Source organism: Bubalus bubalis, chromosome 23 (assembly GCF_019923935.1).
Source record: "Bubalus bubalis isolate 160015118507 breed Murrah chromosome 23, NDDB_SH_1, whole genome shotgun sequence".
NCBI lineage: Eukaryota > Metazoa > Chordata > Mammalia > Artiodactyla > Bovidae > Bubalus > Bubalus bubalis.
In genome coordinates, this window is record NC_059179.1 from 44,363,245 (window position 1) to 44,382,682 (window position 19,438).

At 57.5% G+C, this 19,438-nt stretch overlaps 1 protein-coding gene across 2 annotated transcripts in view; it reads right to left on the minus strand.

Moving 5' to 3' along the window:
- The window catches only part of FAM53B (family with sequence similarity 53 member B), a 113,418-nt gene that overhangs the window by 70,038 nt on the left and 23,942 nt on the right, over positions 1–19,438 (minus strand). For both annotated transcript variants that reach the window (XM_025274434.3, XR_006547852.2), the window contains exons 2-3: positions 9,115–9,368; positions 283–337 (exon numbers count right to left, since the gene is read on the minus strand). In XM_025274434.3, coding sequence (XP_025130219.3) covers positions 283–337; positions 9,115–9,192 — 133 coding nt within the window. In that variant the 5' untranslated portion in view covers positions 9,193–9,368. The remainder of the gene's footprint in view (positions 1–282; positions 338–9,114; positions 9,369–19,438) is intronic.

Here is a 19,438-nt window from a genome sequence, read left to right on the forward strand (position 1 = left end):
ATGAACGTGGTCACTTTAATGATCAGACACAAACTCATGGTGTCACTGCTGGAAATAACGTCTGTAAACCATGCACCAGCGCCCAGCCCCTCACTCAGCCCCCGTAGCCCCTGCCCTGCTCCAGCACCGAGACCGAGACAGTTCCAACAACACAGAAGAGAGTCCCCGCGGCCGCTCCTTGTGCCTGCGTCCAGAAAGGGCTTCTAGCGTCTCCCCCTGGAGGACTCGGGCCCTGGGGGAAGGCGCTCGAGGAGGACTGTCCACAGCCACCTGGTTACTCACCCATGATTCCACAAGAGAAAAGTGTCGGTCCTTGACTCATCTTCTTTGGCGTGTGCTGCAAACAACCAGAAAAGCTATCACTCTTCAAGTCATAAGAAGCACGTCTGCACATGACCCTGCACTGACTCCCTCGCTCAAGTCACAGTTAAGGGGGGAGGGGGAGGCATGGAGGGTGGCGGGGGTGGGGGGTGGGAAACGTCAGATCAGGGAAAGGAGGGGAAAAAAAAACCAAGTACTAAAAGAGACATCTGCCCATAATTAGGTCTGGGCTCTTGTCCGGAGCCTTGGGTGAGCTATGGAGTCCATCAAGTTAACGGGCTTTAAAAACACACAAGGGAGCCCCGTGACTCCTGACACTAGGGGACTCGTCCACGTGAGTGATGCGGAGTCAGGGCGCAGGAGGGGCTGGAGAGCAGCCTCCCTGCAGCCTGGGGCTGGGAGGAGGGCAGACGACCGCTTCCTGTCCCCGGGGACAGGACGAGCCTCCAGCAAAGGGTAGAGGCCCACCTGCCACCCCCCAGCCCTCCCTCCTGGACGCAAGGAGAGCAGCTCCCCCTTCTCTGTGAAGAAGCTCGAGAGGGTGGCCCTGGCTCGGAAGCTGTTTTGCAGCCAGGAGGGGCCCCCCCGCCCGCCAAGACACCCTCGAGAACTGAAACAGAAACTCAGGTTGCGTCTGGTCTCAACACACGGCGATGGCCTCTGAACTCCCTGGTGCCACATTTCTACAAGGGTTTCCTTGACCCCTGTAAACACTGCACATCTCCCCTCTCACCCCGTACCTTGCCTCACTGTGGTCACGGGGTGAAAGGCCAGGGTAGGGGGGCGCGCAGAAGAACCCCGCATCCAGGCACTCGCTCCACAGCGCCACGGTAACCTAAGCCTGGAACATTCTGGGGCTTCGTGCGCTAGCCGAGACCCAGGTCAAGAGGCCGGTTCTGACCTCCAATGAGGAGGAGACCATCCATGCCCGTCGGGGCCCCAGGAAGAAGGGCCTCACTCACCCCTTCCTTCACTCATTCATTCATGCACTTGCTCCACAAACATGTACCAGCGACTAGTCGCGTGCAGGCTTGTGCTGGGGTGGAGCGCGCGGCGGTGAAGGAAGCGCTCGGCTCCGGAAGGGTCAGCGCTCACAGGGGGCTCTCACTGCTGAGCTGAGCCCCAAGGGACAGGGATGCGCGCCTGGCTGTTGGTCCCAGGAGCGGGGGGCGGGGGTGGGGGGGACGCAGGCCCTGGCTCTTTTCACGTCTGGAAGGGGAGGGTGTGGCCGCCGAGAAACACCTGGCCCCCCCAGATAAGAGGGGAGCTGGCGTCTGGCAGGGGCTCCCCACCCCTGTCCTCAGTTTGCCCGAGCTGGGGACCTTTGCCCTTGGCCAGCGGTGTGTTCGCTGATCAGGTTATTAAGGGTCTGTCCTGACCAGCCTAGAACACAGAGGTGAAGGACGTGGCCTCGGCCCCAAGGAAGCTCACATTTTTCTAGAGGTCACACAATCAGTCCAGACAGAGAGCAGGACTGGAGGCAGCTGGGCCAGGCCACGGGTGCTGGGAGCTGAAGGTCAGGGCGGGCTTCCTGGGGGAAACAGAGATGGTCCTGAAGGAACTTATGGGGTTGGGGGTTGGGGGTGCAAAGGGAGGCTGGGCTGTCCTCCTCCAGTCCCCCACCTTGGATTGAAGACAATCCTTATGTTTTTAGGATAGGTCTCCCTCCCAGGGTCCACCCAATCGACAGCCCTCCGAGGAAATACCTGGAAAAAGTTAAAGATGGGCTGCCTCTGCCTCCCGCCCAGCTCACCCCAGAGTCACTGCATGGAAAGCGGGTGTGACAGACATTCAGAGCCCTGCCTCCGGGCAGTGCGGCCTGTGGAATCCAGGCAGGCCCTGCGCCCAGGGAAGGTTCGGGGGAGACAGAAGCTGGCCTGGCTGAGGCCACGGGCCTGGCCGGCCGAGGGGGATGGTCCCCAACGCTGCAGGAGCCTTTATACCACGGAGCCAACACCCACTGGGAACCACAGCCCCACCCCATCTCAGCGCATCCCTGTGAAGGGCAGGGATGGGGGCCCTAACGCAGGCTGGAGGCCCACAGAAACCCAAAGCAGGGTGGGCCAGGGAGAGCTGGAGGGCGCGAAGAGGCAGGAGCCGTGTGTCACCACCCTGGCACACGCAGGGGCCACCAGGGGCCCGGGTTTACGGACGCGGAGGCAGGCATGCTGCGCGCGGATCATCAGGGGTGCGCTGCCCACTGACTGACCTCTCGCTCAGCAGGCGTGTTTCAGGCAGAGGGGTCACCTGGGTCCCCTCCCCCGGGAATGTGGCCCACAAGCGGGCACCAGAGAGGGTGGGGTCTGGGCCCGCAGAGAGGAGCCACAGGTTAGCACGCAGGGCACACCTGGCCCTCGAAACTCATTCATTCAGTCACTCACTCACTCACCCGGCGAGGACCTGCTCGCCAGGTTGGGGGGCACACTAGTGGTATGACTTCCTCTGGCTCCCCACGCCGCCCGGCTGGAGCACCGCTGTTGTCCACCAAGGGACCAGGTAAGCCCCTGACCTGGTCCTGGGCGCGACCTGCACCGTCTGTCCTCCATGCAGACCCGGGGGCCCAGCCCCCATGGCCGCCCCACTCACAGCAACCTGAATGAAACCCGGCTGTGCCCCCGTCCCTGCCGCCCACCGGAACCCGTGAGCCAAGCCTGCGTCCACCCTGGCCTCACTCATGCCGCTTGGGGACGGTCCGGCTCGCTGCCTCCCGGGCCTTTGGCTCTGCAGCTGGTTCCTGTCATGTGGCCTCCCTGGTGGCCTTCCCCGGCTGAGACGCGCCCTGCCCACCGGCGCTCTTCTCCACGGGACCTTGCTGAAAGCTGCCCCCCCGCCACCCCGTGCACATGTTTGCTTTGTTTCTGGGCTCAGACTCCATTCGCCCCTGAGATCGAGCCTCCCTGAGGCCGTGGTCCAGTCCACAGCATCCCGGGCCCGGAGCGGGCGCCCCGGGGCTTCTCTGCCACCCCGCCACTGCGGCCCGCGAAGCCCGCCCTTGCTGCCACGTGCCTGGCGAACACAGGCCCGATGGAAACGGACTCTCCCTGGATGCAACCCGCTGCCCTCCCAAATCACTAGCCTCCTGCCAAGTCGCAACTCAGCAGGGGAGGAGGACAGCATCAGCTAGATAAAGTCGGGGGCAACCCCCCCACACACACAGCCTCTGACTCTGTGCCCAGGGTGCAGGGGGATCAGCCATCGTGCACACGGAGAGCTGACAAGAAGGGACACCTTCTCCGTGTCCCATCCTGGCACAACCCCCACTGTGCTGAGTGTTAAACGGCACGGCAGGCGGTGTGCGCCCTTCTTTTGCTAACAGCACCCCAATTTTGCACTGGGGCTCCTCCCCTCCCCACTGGGCAGTGTCCTGGTGGGATGTCACCCCGACCCCAGCCCCCTGCACTACACAGGGTGGGCCTGGCTGACCGGACATGCCTGCTCCAGGGCTCTGCCCCCTGGATCGAAGGGGTGCTGGGCCGGTCCACCGGGTGGGGAGCCCCCGCACGCCTCCACCATCCTCCCAGTGGGCCTGTCCCTGCCCTTTCCGGGAACTTCAGTCACCAGTTCTCCCAAGTCTCTCTTGATCGCGCCAATGGGTTCTCTTCTGCTGTGTGTATCAGCGGGAGGTGGCCCCAGCTGCTTATGTCCAAGGAACCCTGGCTGATTTCATGGGGGTCTTCCAGAAGGATAACGGGGGAAGTAGGCTCGGCCACTTGAAGGGATATCACGCAACCGCTCAAAGTAGTGTTTGGGCAGAGGCTTCCAGTACCATGAGGAAGCATACTTTGTCAGTGAAACCTGCTTCACTAAAAAGATACAAGGAAACCAGCCAAAATATGTAGAGGGCAATGGCGTTTCCCTGCCCTCCCGTTCCACCTAAAAATGCAGCTTTTCCCTCTTTCTTTTCCTTCATCCTCGTGTGATGCTCATTTCAAACTGGTTTGTGTGTGGAGACAAATCCCATCAAAGTAGCAGTAGAGAAATGTTGACTAACAGGACACTGGCCAACTTTAAGGTCAGAAAAGGGCTGAAAGAGTCATGAGCTAACTACTTCCCCCTGGGGCTTCTGCCTCCTGTTGGGGTAAAGAAAGAAAGAAAAAAGATCAGGGCCCCCAACTCACTTTCTGAGCCCTGTCCACAAGGTTGGGCTGGCAGCGGGCAGGCCAGGACATCGCATAACCCACCGCTTCCCAGGGCCCCGTGCACACACCGACCGCTGGCCACGCTCCCTGGGCCCAGCACCGAGGTTCCCCCCAGACTCCAGGTTGTCCAGGGCCAGTCTATCCCCACTGCTTTGTGCTGTTCTGCAGCCAGCCTCCCTGAACCCTCGAAGCCCTCTGCACCCGCTGTGTGAAGGCTGATGAGCCCATTGCTCTGTGGACAACAATGTGGTGAGGCCAGACTGGCCCCCCGGGGGTGAGGGGGGGGGAGGAAGCTCTCACCATCTGAGGTTTCACAAGACACTCGGGGTTCGCACACGAGTGTGCGCCCGGGGCCCTCGCTGTGTCCCCAGGATGACGAGCTCTGCTCCTGGAGCTGTTCCTGCTACTCCGAAGCCTTTGTTCCTGAGCCCCTCCGCCCCGACCAGGGCACAGCCTGGTGTCTGGGAGACTCCTTGCATCAGCAGAGAAAGCTTGGAACTACATCTTCCATAGGAAAGACAGAAGTTGGAGACCAAACGGAGTTTCCAGGGGCCGTCTGTCTGACTGAGAAACCCTGACTTAAATAAGACTCAATTCAGGTCATCATTTAATGAGGAGCCAGCTCAGACAGAAAATGGCCGAGCTCCTCTCTGGCCATCACCATGCGTCTTCGTGGCTTCCTTCTGCAGACTAGGGCGATAACGTCACTCTTCCTTCTGCTCATGCCACCTTGGGGCAATGCGGACGGGCCCACGCTCACACGCTGGTGGGGTAACAAGGGTGGTACTCCGGCCTCCGGAAGGGAACAGGGTGAAACCCTGGGTGGCGGAAAGTGGGAGGCTGAGGCAGGCCAAGAAGAGAAGCTGAGAAGGGAGAAGCGCCCCAGGGTGGAGGCTGATGGACGCAGGGTGGGTGCCCCGGATTCCCAGGCTGCAGGACAGCCATGGGGGTGGGGGTGGTCTCTGCTGCCCAGGACGATAGGGGTGCAGACTGGGACGGCCTCAGGCTCCGCGCACTTTGGGATTCCAGCTTGGGATCCTGGCTGGGGCCCCGTCAGGCCTAATGCTGACTCCAGGTGAGCAGGACTAGAGCCTGGGTGCCTGGGGCAGCTGACATGGCCCTTGAACTCTCCTGCTGGGCAAGGCCCTCAGCGTCCTCATCTGACAAGCATGGAAGCAAGGACCTGCTCCAAAAACATGGAGTGTCTGTTGTGGCTGGGAATACCTTCAGGCTGAGGAAAGTGAGGTGGCCTGGAGCCCCTCCTCCGGCTCCTGTCCACCCCCCCAACCCCACCGCTCCCCGGCCCCGTCCTCCACGGAGCAGGGCACCCCAAGCTCCCTCCGGTCTCCAGCCTCCAGAGAGGGGGGCCGGGAGGCTTGCCTGGGGAGGAGGGACCACGGGCCCTCGGCAGGAGCGTGGGCGGGCGGGAAGGAGCTCGGGGAAGGTTGGCCCCGAGGTCAGATGTCTGGGCGGCCTTCCAGCGGCAGCAGCTAATGTTAGCACACTCGGAGGAAGGGCCGCTCACGGGGGAAAGGAAGGCGACCGGGCAGAGTGGGGGAAAGGGGAACCGAGTCATCGCACCGCCCCCACCCACAGCGGTGGGGGAGGCGAGACCAGGGCTGTCAGTCCCTTTGCTGTCTTCTCGCCTCCCTGGGGAGTAGGGCGGTCACGTTGCCACCAGTGTTTTAGTTTATAGAAAAAAGGAGAACCAGGAAACCGCGTCAGGGACCCTCTAAGCAAGCAGGTCGGGGCCTGGTTGCGGGGGTGCGGTGCCCAAGCCTCTCCTCTACCACTGTCTCCAAGGCCCAGGGCACGTTCACCTGCAGCTTTTTTTTAGGCTCTGACCTCACTGCAGGGCCTCTCGCTTCCCTAATTCTGAAGCCGCCTGGGGGTGATTCACCATTCCTTTTTTTTTAATCTGAAACCCCAACTTCTGGTATCTTCTTAGTCTGATTAGAAAACAAAACAGGACAGCTTTTCCCTTTTTCCTGTCGTTATCTTGATGGTATTCACCCGAGGATGATGCGACTCGTTTAGGAAGTCGAAGCTAAACTCCCCCCATCTTCCTCTCACCCTGGCTGGCCGTGCAGAGCGGATTCTAATCAGCTGATCTCACGTTCTGGGGCTGTCGTTACTTGGCTGGTCTTATCTGGGGTAGGGGGGTTCTTTGGTTGTTTATGGCCCATGCTTCTTCCCAAGGAAGTCCAGGCCGGTGGCAGCTCAGGAGACAGGCCGGGGGGGTGGGTGGTGGTGTGAAGGCCCTGGTGGTGGACGGGGCACCTGAAGCCTGCGTCCTGCTCGTCTGTGCCCCCCTGCCCCTGGGCCCCCTGTTTCCCGTTAGTCGGGGAGGTGGAGGCAGGGCACCTCGGCGGGCCCCCCGCAGGCCCTGGCCCCCTCGCCTTCACTGTGCCTCCACCCCACTGTGAGGGCAGAAACCGGCCAGGCCGTGACGCACCCACAGGCTGGCGCAGGGAGGCCCCTCTCCAAAAGCGACTGCCGGGCCCCCTTCAGTGGCCGTTTGCTCCCCTTGGCCTGTCGCTCCTTTTTCTTTTTCTGAGAAGTTTTCTTTCCTTCCCCGGCCGGGGCTGGGAGGCCGCCCTCCTCCTTGGCAGGGGCTCAGGTCCTGTCTCTTGGAAGAGCAGCCCAGCTGACCACAGGCCCATGGGCCCCGGAACCAGCTCCACAGCCAAGCTCAGGCCGGCCCACCTCCAGATGGAACCAAATTTAGCGGCTATTGAAGCAACAGCACAGCTGGAACCAGACTGGTGGGGGGAGGGAAGGGAGGAGAGAATGGGGGGGGGTCCCCTGGGACCTTGAGGCCTGCACCCTGAGAGCCGTCTCATCTTGGTTAGAGCTACTCCACATGAGGTGCTTTCACTTCACCAGGAAAACACGCACCCAGAGCAGAAAACAGATCAACTCATACCTGCACCTCTTAGCTAGGAAGCTGAGTACCAGAGAAGAGACTCAACGAAGCCAAGTTGAGAACCTGGCTCCATGAACCCACATCCCCTCCCTCCGCCAAGGTCCCCTGAGCACCTACCATGGACCATGCCCAGGGTCAGGCACTGGGGTGGTCAGCAAGGAGCCAAAGAGACAAAAGTTCCTGCCTGGCGAAGCTCGGATTCTGGGGCAGAAGTCAACTCAGGGAACAAATGAGGTTATCTCTAATCAAAACATGAGGAAGGCTGGTGGTGCCCGGGAAGAGAAAAGGCCAGGGAAAGGGGACAGACGGCACGTGGGAAGGGAGGGTGGGTAGTGGCCCGAGAAAAGGAGGGAAGAAGGGAGGGAACCCTGCTCAGGGCGGGTGTTCCAGGCCACAGAGGAAGCGCACAGGCCCCAAGGCACGTAGGCCAGCGAGGCGTGTGCAGACTGAGGGGGGTAAAGTGGTGGAGAGCAACCAGTGGTTACGAGGGCCAGGGTACGCCAGCCCCCATCCATCCAAGTGAGGGACTGGCGTGTTGCTCGGCCTGAGCGGGGGATAGCTGGTAGAAGGCTCTGAGCGGAGGAGGGCCGCTCTGACCTGCATCTCCTGCAGCTGCTGCTGCTGGAGAAGAGGCTGCAGGAGCCAGAAGCAGGGGCCAGTTCCCATGAGAGTCCGGGCAAGAGAGGACACAGGCGGGACCAGAGGGGAAGCGGCGGGAATGATGGGAGCAAGTCTATGGAGAGACACGTTCAAAGCAAACTGGAAAAGGAAGGGGTGACGGACAGACACCGGCTCCTCCTGTGGAGCTCCTCTAGCCCACAGTGCCCAGGGAAGCCCTGCGGGGTGGACGCGGGTCTTGGTGACTTTCACAAGCTCCTGCAATGACCTGAGACCCACCTGCCCGCTCTCGGCGTGGGTACTGGGGAGGTACCGGGGGAGGAAGCTCACGAGAGGTGCTAACGCAGGGTCTCACAGGGGGTTGTGAAGGTGCCAGGAGGGGTGCCCCCAAGCCCTGCCCACAGAAGCGGCAGAGAGTCCTGGGGACGGACCACCTGCAAAGCCCACCACTGCAAGAGTGTTCATGCCCGAGTGGGACTGCTTCCTGCTTCCTCAGCACGGGGCAGCCCACCCACTTCTGAGGAAGGAGGGCTGCAAGGAGGACCGGGAGGCCGTTCTGTTCCTAGTCTAAGAAGGCCGGGCCCCCTGCCTCTCTGCTCCAGCTCACCAGCTCTCTTGGTCAGAGAAGAACCTTGTGCAGGGCCGCTAGCACTGGGCCCACCACCCGGGCCCCCAACCACACCCTCCTTTACACCGGCTCCCGCTCCTGACATCTCTGAGATGGCAGCTCTTATTCCGACCGTCATTTGGAGGCCGGGCCTTATCCTGGTACCACCCCCCACCTTCTGGAAACCACCTACCTTGCTGGGTGGAGACCAGGAGGCATATGGGTCTCGGCCTGGCAGGGGCAGCAGAGACCCCCTTGGTACTATTCACCAGGGGGTGAGGGGGTGGCCTCCCCTCATTGCTCTCCAGAGGACTCCACCTGAGCCAGCTACTTCCTGCTGGCGAGGACAAAGCCAGGCTCTGGGTGACAGCCCGTCGCCCCTGCGGCCATATCTCCCAGAGCTCTGCTCATGGGCCCTCTGGACTCGGTCTGCTAAGCCTGTCTGCTCAGTCCAGAGCCCCACCAGGACATCGGGCCTCCAAATGAGGCCACCAGGCCCTTACCGGCTCAGGGTTGAAGGTCCTGCAGGCCACGGGGTCGGCTCCCTGCTTGTCGAGGCTTTGACTCAGGATCATCACCATGGTAAGGGCCTCAGGCACTGGGCACCAGCCCAGGGTGGGCACGAGCCATCTTCAGGTGGGCAGACGGGGGGGGCAGACGCGACCTCATGGGGCGTCTCCCGGGCGATGACGTCAGCAGAGGCTGCTCCCCATCAGGGTGGGGCTCCTCCAGGAAACAGCGGAGTGACGTCAGCTCTCTGGAAAGACAAAAGAAAGGCAGAGGGACTCAGGACGGCAGAAGGCGGGAGGCCCGAGAAACACAGCCCCTCCTCTCCAGGTGGGGACCCTGCTGGGGAATGGAACTGCCTCACCACTGAGCTGAGATGCTTTCTGGGGGGGTGGAGGGACACGAAGGCCAGAATCACCTTCCTGGGAGTCCCCATGCTGGCCCTGGAGCGTCCCTAAAGCCAACACCCTGGTGGGCACAGCAGTAACTCTCAGCTCAGCCGTGGCACCTTTTTAAGACAGATCTCGGGGTCTGGCTGGTCACAGGGCTGCACCCCCAAAGTGTGCTCAAGCCCTGCGACCTCCTAGGTAGAGCTGACCCTACAGACAGCCCAAGGTCGGCTGATGTTGGGCACTCACCCAGCCCACAGTCGAAGCCCATGCCACTGGCCCTTGGGCAACCAGCAGTGACTCCTGTTTTCCACCCAGGTCTGGACAGAAGCTACTGGAAGAACTACAAGGGCACGTGCTTCCTGTCCTTGGAAGCATCACATTTCCAGCGTGACACGTGGACAGCAGAGGTGCCTCCATACCCGTCTCCTTCCTCAGAATGAGCCAAAACACGCCACAGCCCTGGATGGGGGTCGGGGGAAGGCCTGCACACACGCCTCTGAGCTCCCAGCAGTTCGGGACCCTCTCTCATCATCATTCTCCACAGCCCGGAATATCTCCCCAACCCAGTGTCATCTCCCACCAAGCAAACACCCAAAAGGTGCAGCCTGCAGCCCATGTTGGGAGAATCGCTCCTTACAAATTAATTCCTCTGATCCTATCTCTGTCCCACCCCTCTGAAGGTTACACCCTCAGAGAAAGTCACAGAGATCCACAGAACCCGAAGATCACCATCAAAAAGTAAAAAAATAAAAAATAAATACATAAAAAGCAGCTCCTAATCTGTAATTAAAAACAAACTGGTCAGTGCAGGAAAATGTTTTAGAATCTGCTGCTCTGTGTAAAAATTAATTGCACCCTGGTATTTACTTGCTGTCCAGATCATAAATCATATTTTCCTGTTTACTTCGATTAGACTTTACAGTGGGTGTTATTGAAATTGCTCAATTACAGGCCAGCTGGCAAGCATGGGAAAATTACCTTCTACTGTTCTTCGAAAACAAGGTTCATCCAAAGTGCAAAAGCAGGGAAGGGGAGGGGGGAAATCAATACATTTTCAAAGGGTTGACTGTTCGGGAGGGAGGCCCAGCGGGGTCCCCAGGTCACACCAGGAGACCTGTTTCAAAGCCACATCCATCTAGAAGTGACACACGTTCTGACCAAGTATCATCTGGCCCAGCAAAGAATTTCAGATCACTCGTCCAAGTCTGGCCTGGAAGCCAAGCCAGGAATGCCCGCCAGCCCCCGGGACACTTGGCTTGGGAGCAGAGGAAAGCGGGGGGCATGTGTGCAGGAGAGCGCCCGGAGGGGTGCCCTGGACTCCCCCTTCAAAGGCACCCTTTGTGCAGCTCAGAATCGGAGACCGGGCCTGATGGCGGCCGACTTCTCTCTGGGTGCAACGTCAATTCAGCTCTGGGGCCGCCAACCATCACCCCAGGCCCAGGGTGACCCGCCCTCCCCAGGCCCTTCCTCCTAGCAAGGCAGGAGGGTTCACTGGTTATAAACTCAAGTCCTGAGCCAAGCACACCTGAGCCAGAATCCCACCTCTTGAAATGTGCTGAGTGCCCTTTACCAAGTTACTTCCTTTCTGAGCCTTGATTTCCTCTCGCCATAAAAGACCACCACCAGAGCTTGCCTCAGAAGACGGCTGCATTATGAGAAAATGTGAATTCAAGCCGTTTGCATGGTGAGAAGCCCTAGCTCATTTGAAGAACTGCTCAATAAACAGTAGCCACAGCCACTAGTTGCATGGGGGAGCCCGTGAGTCCTGATCTCTTCTCAGCAATGGACACCCAACCATCTGTCCTCTCAAAAATTTTTTTAAAAGGCAGAATTTTAAAGCTAAAACTTTTCAAAGCTAATGTTCCATCTAGAGGGGACTGGCAATATTATGGTCGATCCCTGTGGTGAAAACAGTAAGAAAGATGCTGTGGAAGTCTTATCACCATGGAAACAAGCTACCCCATCTGATGCCGCCGCTGTGTACCAAGCACAAAGCCGGACAGAGGTGGTGGCGCAGGCGTCTCGGCTCTCGTGTCTCTGCTCCCAGCAGAGCCCCTACAGAAGGCCGGAGCACCCAGGGGCAGCAAGATCGGTGAATACCAGAGGACCATGTATTCCTGGAAACTAGAGCAGTCGGAGAAGGCAATGGCAACCCACTCCAGTACTCTTTTGCCTGGGAAGTCCCATGGACGGAGGAGCCTGCAGTCCGTGGGGTCGCTAGGAGTCGGACACAACTGAGAGACTTCACTTTCACTTTTCACTTTCATGCATTGGAGAAGGCAATGGCAACCCACTCCAGTGTTCTTGCCTGGAGACTCCCAGGGACAGGGGAGCCCAGGGGGCTGCCGTCTATAGGATCACACAGAGTCAGACACGACTGAAGCGACTTAGCAGCAGCAGCAGGGCAGTCAGTAAGCACGGCAGGCGCTGGAAGGAGGAAAGAGGTCCTGCACCAAACCCTGTCCTCAGGAGTCGTGGAAAGACAGTGCTGGGAACACAGGAACCACAGCTACCAGAGGCAGACAGGAGGAAGAGGGGGACCCGGGGCTGAGTCCTAAACAGACACCTCTGCACAGGGGCCAGTGACGCACAGCACTGCTGGAAGAGGCCGGGAGTGGGGACAACCCAGACGGCAACCCGCAGGCAACCGGTAAGAGAAATCACAGGGCCACCGTGTAAACGAGTAACGCCACGTCACCCGCACAGCAGTTTTAATGAGGTGATTCTGGTGGTGCCGACGTGACACTCTCTCCAAGATTCACTGTAAATGAAAACAGCAAGGGGAGGAGTGCAGTGTGGCCCCATAACCACGTGGTCCTGGAGTGGGAGAAGGCACGCCTTGAGTGTACAGCCTTACACACGCACACGCTGTTTGTGTATTTCATCCAGTGCAGTAAGCATATTAACACCTTTTTGATCAGAAAGAAAATAGGTAAGACTTCAAGAGGAAGGGAGGAGGCAACTAGGAAGAGGGAAGCAGGAGCAAAGCCCGGCAGCCTGGCCTGCGTGTGCTGGGGGCGGGGGCCGTCAGCCCACGGGTGGCGGGCACACAGGGTATGTGGAGAAGGGCAGCAGCAGTGGGGCAAGGGGCTAGAAAGACAAGAGTCACACCAGACCAAGGGCGCTGATGCCAGGCTCCATCTTGCAGCCAGGCGAGGGTCCCCAAGGAGCTGGAGTTGAGGGGGTTGATCCGTTGAAACGGTCATTTTGTTTGTTTTCTTTGTAACACCTAGCAGCGTGTCTTGACTACACCAAAAGCTTCACACGTTTCTGGAACCAGGCTGAATCGTAGCAACTTTTGAAATAATCTGGGCACATTCTCAGACCCTGTGAGGCAAATCCAGACCGGCAGAGCCTGGCACCATGTGGAATTCCCTGGGATTCCTTTGATCCGTGGCATGGGCCTGGCCAAGATCACTGGGGAATGCCAATGCCCGTCCAGGGACTCAGAGCCCAGTCTGAGAACGGGGCCAGGGACTTTTCAGGCAGAAGCCAGGAACTTGACCTTTGAGGGACAACTGGGTGCCCAGCTCTACCTGAGGTAAGGAGGAGGTGCCCCAGAGCCCACAAGCGACAAAGGCCTGCTGAGCTCATCTGTGGGGCACAGAGCCTACCCTGGCCTGCTCGGTCTTCTCTGAGCCCATATTAAGAACGGCTTCTACCTACTGAGCGCCGACTGTGAGCCAGGCGCTTTATCGCTAGTTACACGACAGGCGTAACTAACAACAGTTTACAGACAGATGAAGCCAGCCACCCAGGGTCTCAGGGGTGAGCTCCCCAGCCTGTGCTCCCACCGGAGCCCACCTGCAGCAAAGCCCCACCCGACCTGCCTCTCCATCCCAAACGCATCCTTCAAAGCCCCGTCGAGCAACTCCCATACAACCTAGCAAGCTCACTCCTTGGCACGCAACTCAGAAAAATGCAAGCTTATGTTCACACAAAGCCCTGCACATGAATGCTCATAACAGCTTTATTCATAACAGCCAAAACCAGGAAACAACCCAGATGTCCTTCAACGGGTGACTGGCTAAACAGACTGTGGAACAGACATGCCGTGGGACGCCCCTCTGCACTGGAAAGGGACGAACTACTGATACCTACTTGGATGAATCTCCAGGGAATTATGCCGCGTGAACAGTCCCAACCCCCCAGAGGTTAATTACCGCCTGACTCTTATTTATGTAACAGCCTTGAAATGACAAAGGGACAGAATGGAAGGCTAGCTTTAGATGCTGCTGGGGGTCTGGATGGGCGGGTGGGAGAGGGAGGAGGATGTGCTTATGAAAAGGGCGGGGACCCTCAAGGTGATGGAAATGTTCTGTATCTCGACTGCATCCGTGTCGACTTCCTGTTTGCGATTTGCACTGTTCTTTTGCAACGTGTTAACTACTGCGGGAGGCTGAGAAAATGATACACAGCACTTTCTACGATTTCTTACAGCTACATGTGAATTTACAATGATCTCAGATTTTAAAAACAAACGTTTCCTTCCAGTTTTATTGATATAAATTGATACCCGGCACTGTGTACGTTACAGGTGTACAGCATTATGGTCTGACCCACATACATCATGAAATGACGACCACAAGTTTAGCGAACACATCCCTCATCTCGTAGAGACACAAAATGAAAGCAGCAAGAAAAACAAATGTTTTCTTGTGTCAAAATTTTATTTCAAGACTTTTTTTTAAGTGGACCACTTTTTTAAGCCTTCATTGAATCTGCTGTGATATTGCTTCTGTTTTGGTTTTTTTGGCCATGAAGCACGTGGGACCTTTGTTCCCCGACCAGGCATCAAATCCACAACCCCTGCATCGGAAGGAGAAGCCTCAACCACAGGACAGCCAGGGAAGTCCCTTCCTGGTGTCACACTTTTAAATGGAAAAAGCCCACTCCATTGACGCATTTATCAAAACTCATAAAACCAAACACAAAAGACTGAATTACACTGCACAGACATATGAAAAAAAAATTTTTTAAGGGGCCCACGTGGCTGCCACTGCCCATACAGGACGTGTGCAGGGTGGGGCAAGGATGCGTGCTAAGGGACTGGGCAAGCCTCGCCATCGCCCTGCAAGTCACCTGACTTTAGTTTCCTCATCTTTAAAACCAAAGTGAGAACACCTTTGCTCTGCGGGCTGCCGGGAGAATTAGGCTAAGCAAAGGCACATAACAGCGCAGCACAAAGAAGGCCCCAGACATCGGTGCCCACTGCCCAGGGTACCCATGGATGGTCAACGGGCACCAAGTGACACTGCCCTGAGTCTACAAGAGGCCTCAACCCAGCCCCGCGGCAGCCTGGCTCCAGGTCCTCCTCTACCTACCCCTTCACAGCTGTGCTTCCAGCCTCCAGCTCCCTGAGCACCGACGACAGGCTGGGCTCTTCTCATTTCATCTAATTCCCACGAACAGCTGTTGCTGCTAACAGGATTCCCATCTTCCAGATGAGAAGACTAAGGCTCCGGGAAAATAAATCAAGCATTTGCCCAAGATCCTGCAGCCTAGAAGGGCTGATGGCGAGATGTGAATCCAGGTCTGCCTCCTCAGGACGCTTCACAGACAGGCAGTGACTTGGCTTTGTCACACGAGCCTTTCCTAACAAGCAGCTCTCTTGGTTTTGGTTTGCAACCTGCAATGTGCCTTCTGCAAGCCCCTGAACCCAGCTGTCTGATGTCACTGTGGTTGGAGACGCTCAGCTTCTGGGGAGTGGGAACCCTGCCCAGTGCACACCAAATTCCTTTATATATGCAAAAAGTTCTGTAAACTCTCAAATTCTATATAACTCTTCAGAAGATTACAGGAGTTTACCAAACGCTTCTGTAATGCGTTTTGAAGAGCTACCCTTTGAAAAGAAACTGACCACACTGGAACTCACCCAATTAAATGTTTCCTTCTTTTAATATCCTTATCCTGTGTTTACTACTTGTGCAAGTTAGTTTTATAGCAGGAGAATATCTCACCACCCCAAACACAGGACTCGGAGCAAAACCTAAACATAACCTTGGCCGCTGACAGTGATTTTCCTGATGGCCTGAGCAAGTCGTTCCTCTCACAGCCTCCATGTCCCTCCCCCTCCCGTTAACCAAAGGAAATGGGAGAGAAACAGCAGTTCTGCAAGGTCCTGGAGAAGGCTGCGTGCACTTCTCAGCTTCGGTGACTTCTCAGCTGCTGGTGTGACAGAAGCAATCTGTGGGCAGGCTCTGGAAGCTAATTTATGAACGTTTGAGGAAGTGCATCTTTCAGGGGGCCATGCGGCCTTTTGCCAGATCCCGTGACAAACTCCTGGAAGGGTGGAGAGGAGAGACTGAATCCTGTGGTCGCAGTCAAGGTCCACCTCTGCCAAGAGAAGGGAATTAAATCTGCCTGGGGAGGCCTTTCGCTTGCAGCTTGTGTAGCAAAGGCATCTAAGTTTAAGAATAAAAAGTTAAAAGCTGCCTAGGAACTTTTATCAAGAGCCCATACTTTCCCAGACCGAGCTGATACTGGAAAGAGTCTGCAGTTTCAATAAGAGGACATGCCTGGAGAATGTGTTTCCCAGACGCTGGTGGAACGCTTAAACTAACTCCCTTGGCCTAGGTTCCCAAGTCTTCAGGTCCTACTGAAAAATGACCGATCAAAGAGTGAGGCCTTCACCACCTGCAATGCGCTGACAGAAAAACAGAGACAGATGATACCTCTTACGTCAATACTTGAACACCAAGGACATGCTTGACACCAAATATCACTGATTTAAGGCAACTCCACAGCAGAGGCAACAGACAGCAAATAATAACCTTTTATCCACCATCTTCCCAGTAGCTTCCTGGTCTGTGTTTGTGGAAATTAATAGGTGATGTGGGGTCTACCTTTAACAGAGCATGAATAAAATGTTAATCTCTCAGTCGTGTCTGACTCTTTGCGACCCCGTGGACTGTAGCCCGCCAGGCTCCTCTGTCCATGGGATTCTCCGGGCGAGAATGCTAGAGTGGGTTGCCATGCCCGCATCCAGGGGATCTTCCCGACCCACGGAAGACCCACGTCTCCTGCACTGCAGGCAGAGTCTTTTACTGTCTGAACCACCAGAGCAGTGAGGCCCCCAGGCTTACCAAGTCCTCAGAGCAGCCCTTCGAGTGGGCACTGCTGATTTCCCATTTTACAGAGGGACAAGCTGAGGCCCAGGGTCACCCAGCTGAGAAGGGTGAAGCAAGGATTCAACCACGTCTGATGGATTCCAAAGTCTCTGTCTTAACCACCGAGGCTTCTACTCCAGGATCTGTTAACATTTATCATAATTATCCCACAAATGTTTGATCTCTCAAACGGACCAGATACCGAAGTACAGACACTGGGTTTGCAAGACACCCCTTCTCTATAAGCTCTTCCCGAGGTGCCCCAGGCCACACCTCAACCTTCTGGGCTTAACGATGGAACTGGCACTAGGGGTCCCACCGAGACAGGGAGTGGGGAGGCGGGAAGGTGGGGGTGAAAGCATGTGGGCACTGCTTCCCCACCCCAAACGCATGGAGGTGCAGGCACGCCGGGTGAGGTGTGGAAGGAAGAGGAAGAGGTGAAGGGCCTTCCAGGGAAGCCAGGGTGCCCCCAGGCCTGGGCCAGTGGTGCCGGCTCCCCGCTATATCAGATTCTGAGTCCACTGGCCCCCATCTCTCTGGGCTCCCACAGCCCACCCTGCCCTTCTCTCCAAGTCCATTTCCAGGGCGCTCTGGCGAGCTCTCCCCTCCAGGTGTGTCGTCTGGGTGTGGGCCTGCCTCTGGCCTCAACAGAGAGCCTCCGACAGCAGGAACCTGATCCGTGTCTGTTCGCGGAGTCAGTAACAGGCTGGGGGACGAGCACTGGACGCAAGGTCCAGAAGCACTCTCGGCTTAGTCCCGTGCCGGCTGTGACACCCTGGATGCGCGTATGACTTTGCTAAGCTTTGTGATCTGTAAGAAGTCAGCCCCCTCGAGTGGGAAGTTAAGGAAAGAAAGGTCTGCATGGTGGGGCCCCTGAAGACCGAGGTCCCCAGGTGATTGCAGTTCAAGCACTGAGGGGGCCCTCCTCCAGCGCGTGGGAACTGGCTACCAGGCCACAGAACAGGCTCACCTCGCTGGGGGGTGCAGTGGCCAGATAATCGAATACATGATTGAGTCTCATGGGCCCTCGGGCTCCCGTCCACCTGTGGCAGGTGAGGAAACTCGGCTCAGAGAGGCAGCACGGCCTGGCTACACCACACAGCCGACTCATGGCTGCCCGGGATTCTTGGGGGGCTGAGCAGTGAGAATAAAGCATCTGCTGTACTTAGAGATAGCATGCTCACCCCATCTCTGATCCCTCATCCCAGAGTAAGGTGTATCCTTGGGGGTGTTTTCTGCAGTAACTAGAGTGATTGCCATTCCCTGGGCTAGACCTCCAGGTAGTCAAAAGCCGCCAAAGGCCCAGTCTTGGGGGAAGGATGAGCGGCCACGCCACCCAGCGGGAGAAGAACCCACCCTGTGCCCTGCGCAGAGCAAAGCGGCCCAGGCTCCCTCATGAGGCTGTCTTGATGGAGGGCAAGCAAAACCTTTGCTTTGGTTCAATGAGCTGTTGAACCAAACTGGGACTCTGTTCTCTGGGACTTTACACAGTCACTCTCACAGCGCTGGAGGGATCTGCTGGGTTTTTTTGTTTTGTTTTTTTTTAAGCAAATAGCATTTCAAGAGGAGGGGGAGGAAGGACATTATTCAGGGACATGAAAGTGTTGAGACCCGGAGCCAAAACAAATCTGAACATGGGAACGAGACAGCCTGAGCTGCTTCTTGAAACTGAAGCCAGCTGCATGCATGACCTGTCAAGAGCTCATTCATCATGAGAAGTAACTGACAGGCCAGTCTCCTATCCTCGCTACCGGTGGAGTCATTCTAACCCGCCAAACCCGAGAGAGAGCGAGAGCGACCAAGCGAGAGCGAGAGCGAGAGCGAGAGCGTGAGCGAGAGCGTGAGAGAGAGAGAGAGAGAGAGCGCTCGCGCGAGACAGAGCGTCCTATGGACTAGAGTCCGAGGAGCGAACTCAAAAGGAAGGAAAGGAAGGCTGGGCGGGGAGGCGGAGGGGGTGGAGGACCAGCACTTACTGAGGGAGCACAGACTAGACACCGCCTTCTCCTCCAGACCAGGGCGAAGCAGAGAACAGAGGACGGGGAGACAGAGCAGGGGCCCCTGAGATAAGCTACTGCATGTTAAGCCACTTAGCCTAAGACGACCATGACCTGTTCTTCGCTCAGACCTATTTACAAGTACAGTGAATGTAATCAAAGCACGGTTAAGGAAACAAAAAAGAGGAGGGGTTAAAAAAAAAGAAAGAAAAAAAAAAATGGAACAAGAACAGAGTAATCCAAGTGGCCTCTTCCTGAAGGCGGCGGGGCTCGGGAGCCGAGGGCTCTGGCCCGGCCTCTAGCCCAGCCCCGTTTGCCAACTCACGTCCCCCGCATGGCCTTGGTTCCCTCGCCTGGAAGCCTGGGCCACGCGGGCTCTGTGTCTGCCCAATGAGCCCCAGCTGGGTGGTTCAGCCAGGTCCTGCAGCCTCTCTGAGCCTCAGTTTCCTCCCATGCATCATGAAAAAAGGAGCCCGGGGGAGTGGTGACTCGATCAGAGAAGCTGAAAGTGTGTTGTGAGCTGTTGTGAACTGTTGTGAGCGGGCAGGAAGGGCTGATGCCTGCCCTGCAGTCACGCTCTGGCGGCCAGGCCTTGGGTGGCCTTTCCTGTCCTGCTCAGACCCGACCTCCAGCATTCAAGATCCCGGGAAACCCGGACAACAGCAAAGGCCGAATTCTCACTCGCTGCCGTCGCAAGCCTGAGCCATGACCTTCTGTACAGCTGAGTGGGGAGCAGGAAGCCACCCGGATACTCACTGAGGGGCCGGTGACGCCTGGGTTCTGGGGCTGGGGAGGGGGGTTGGCCCCACCCTTCCGGATCTATGG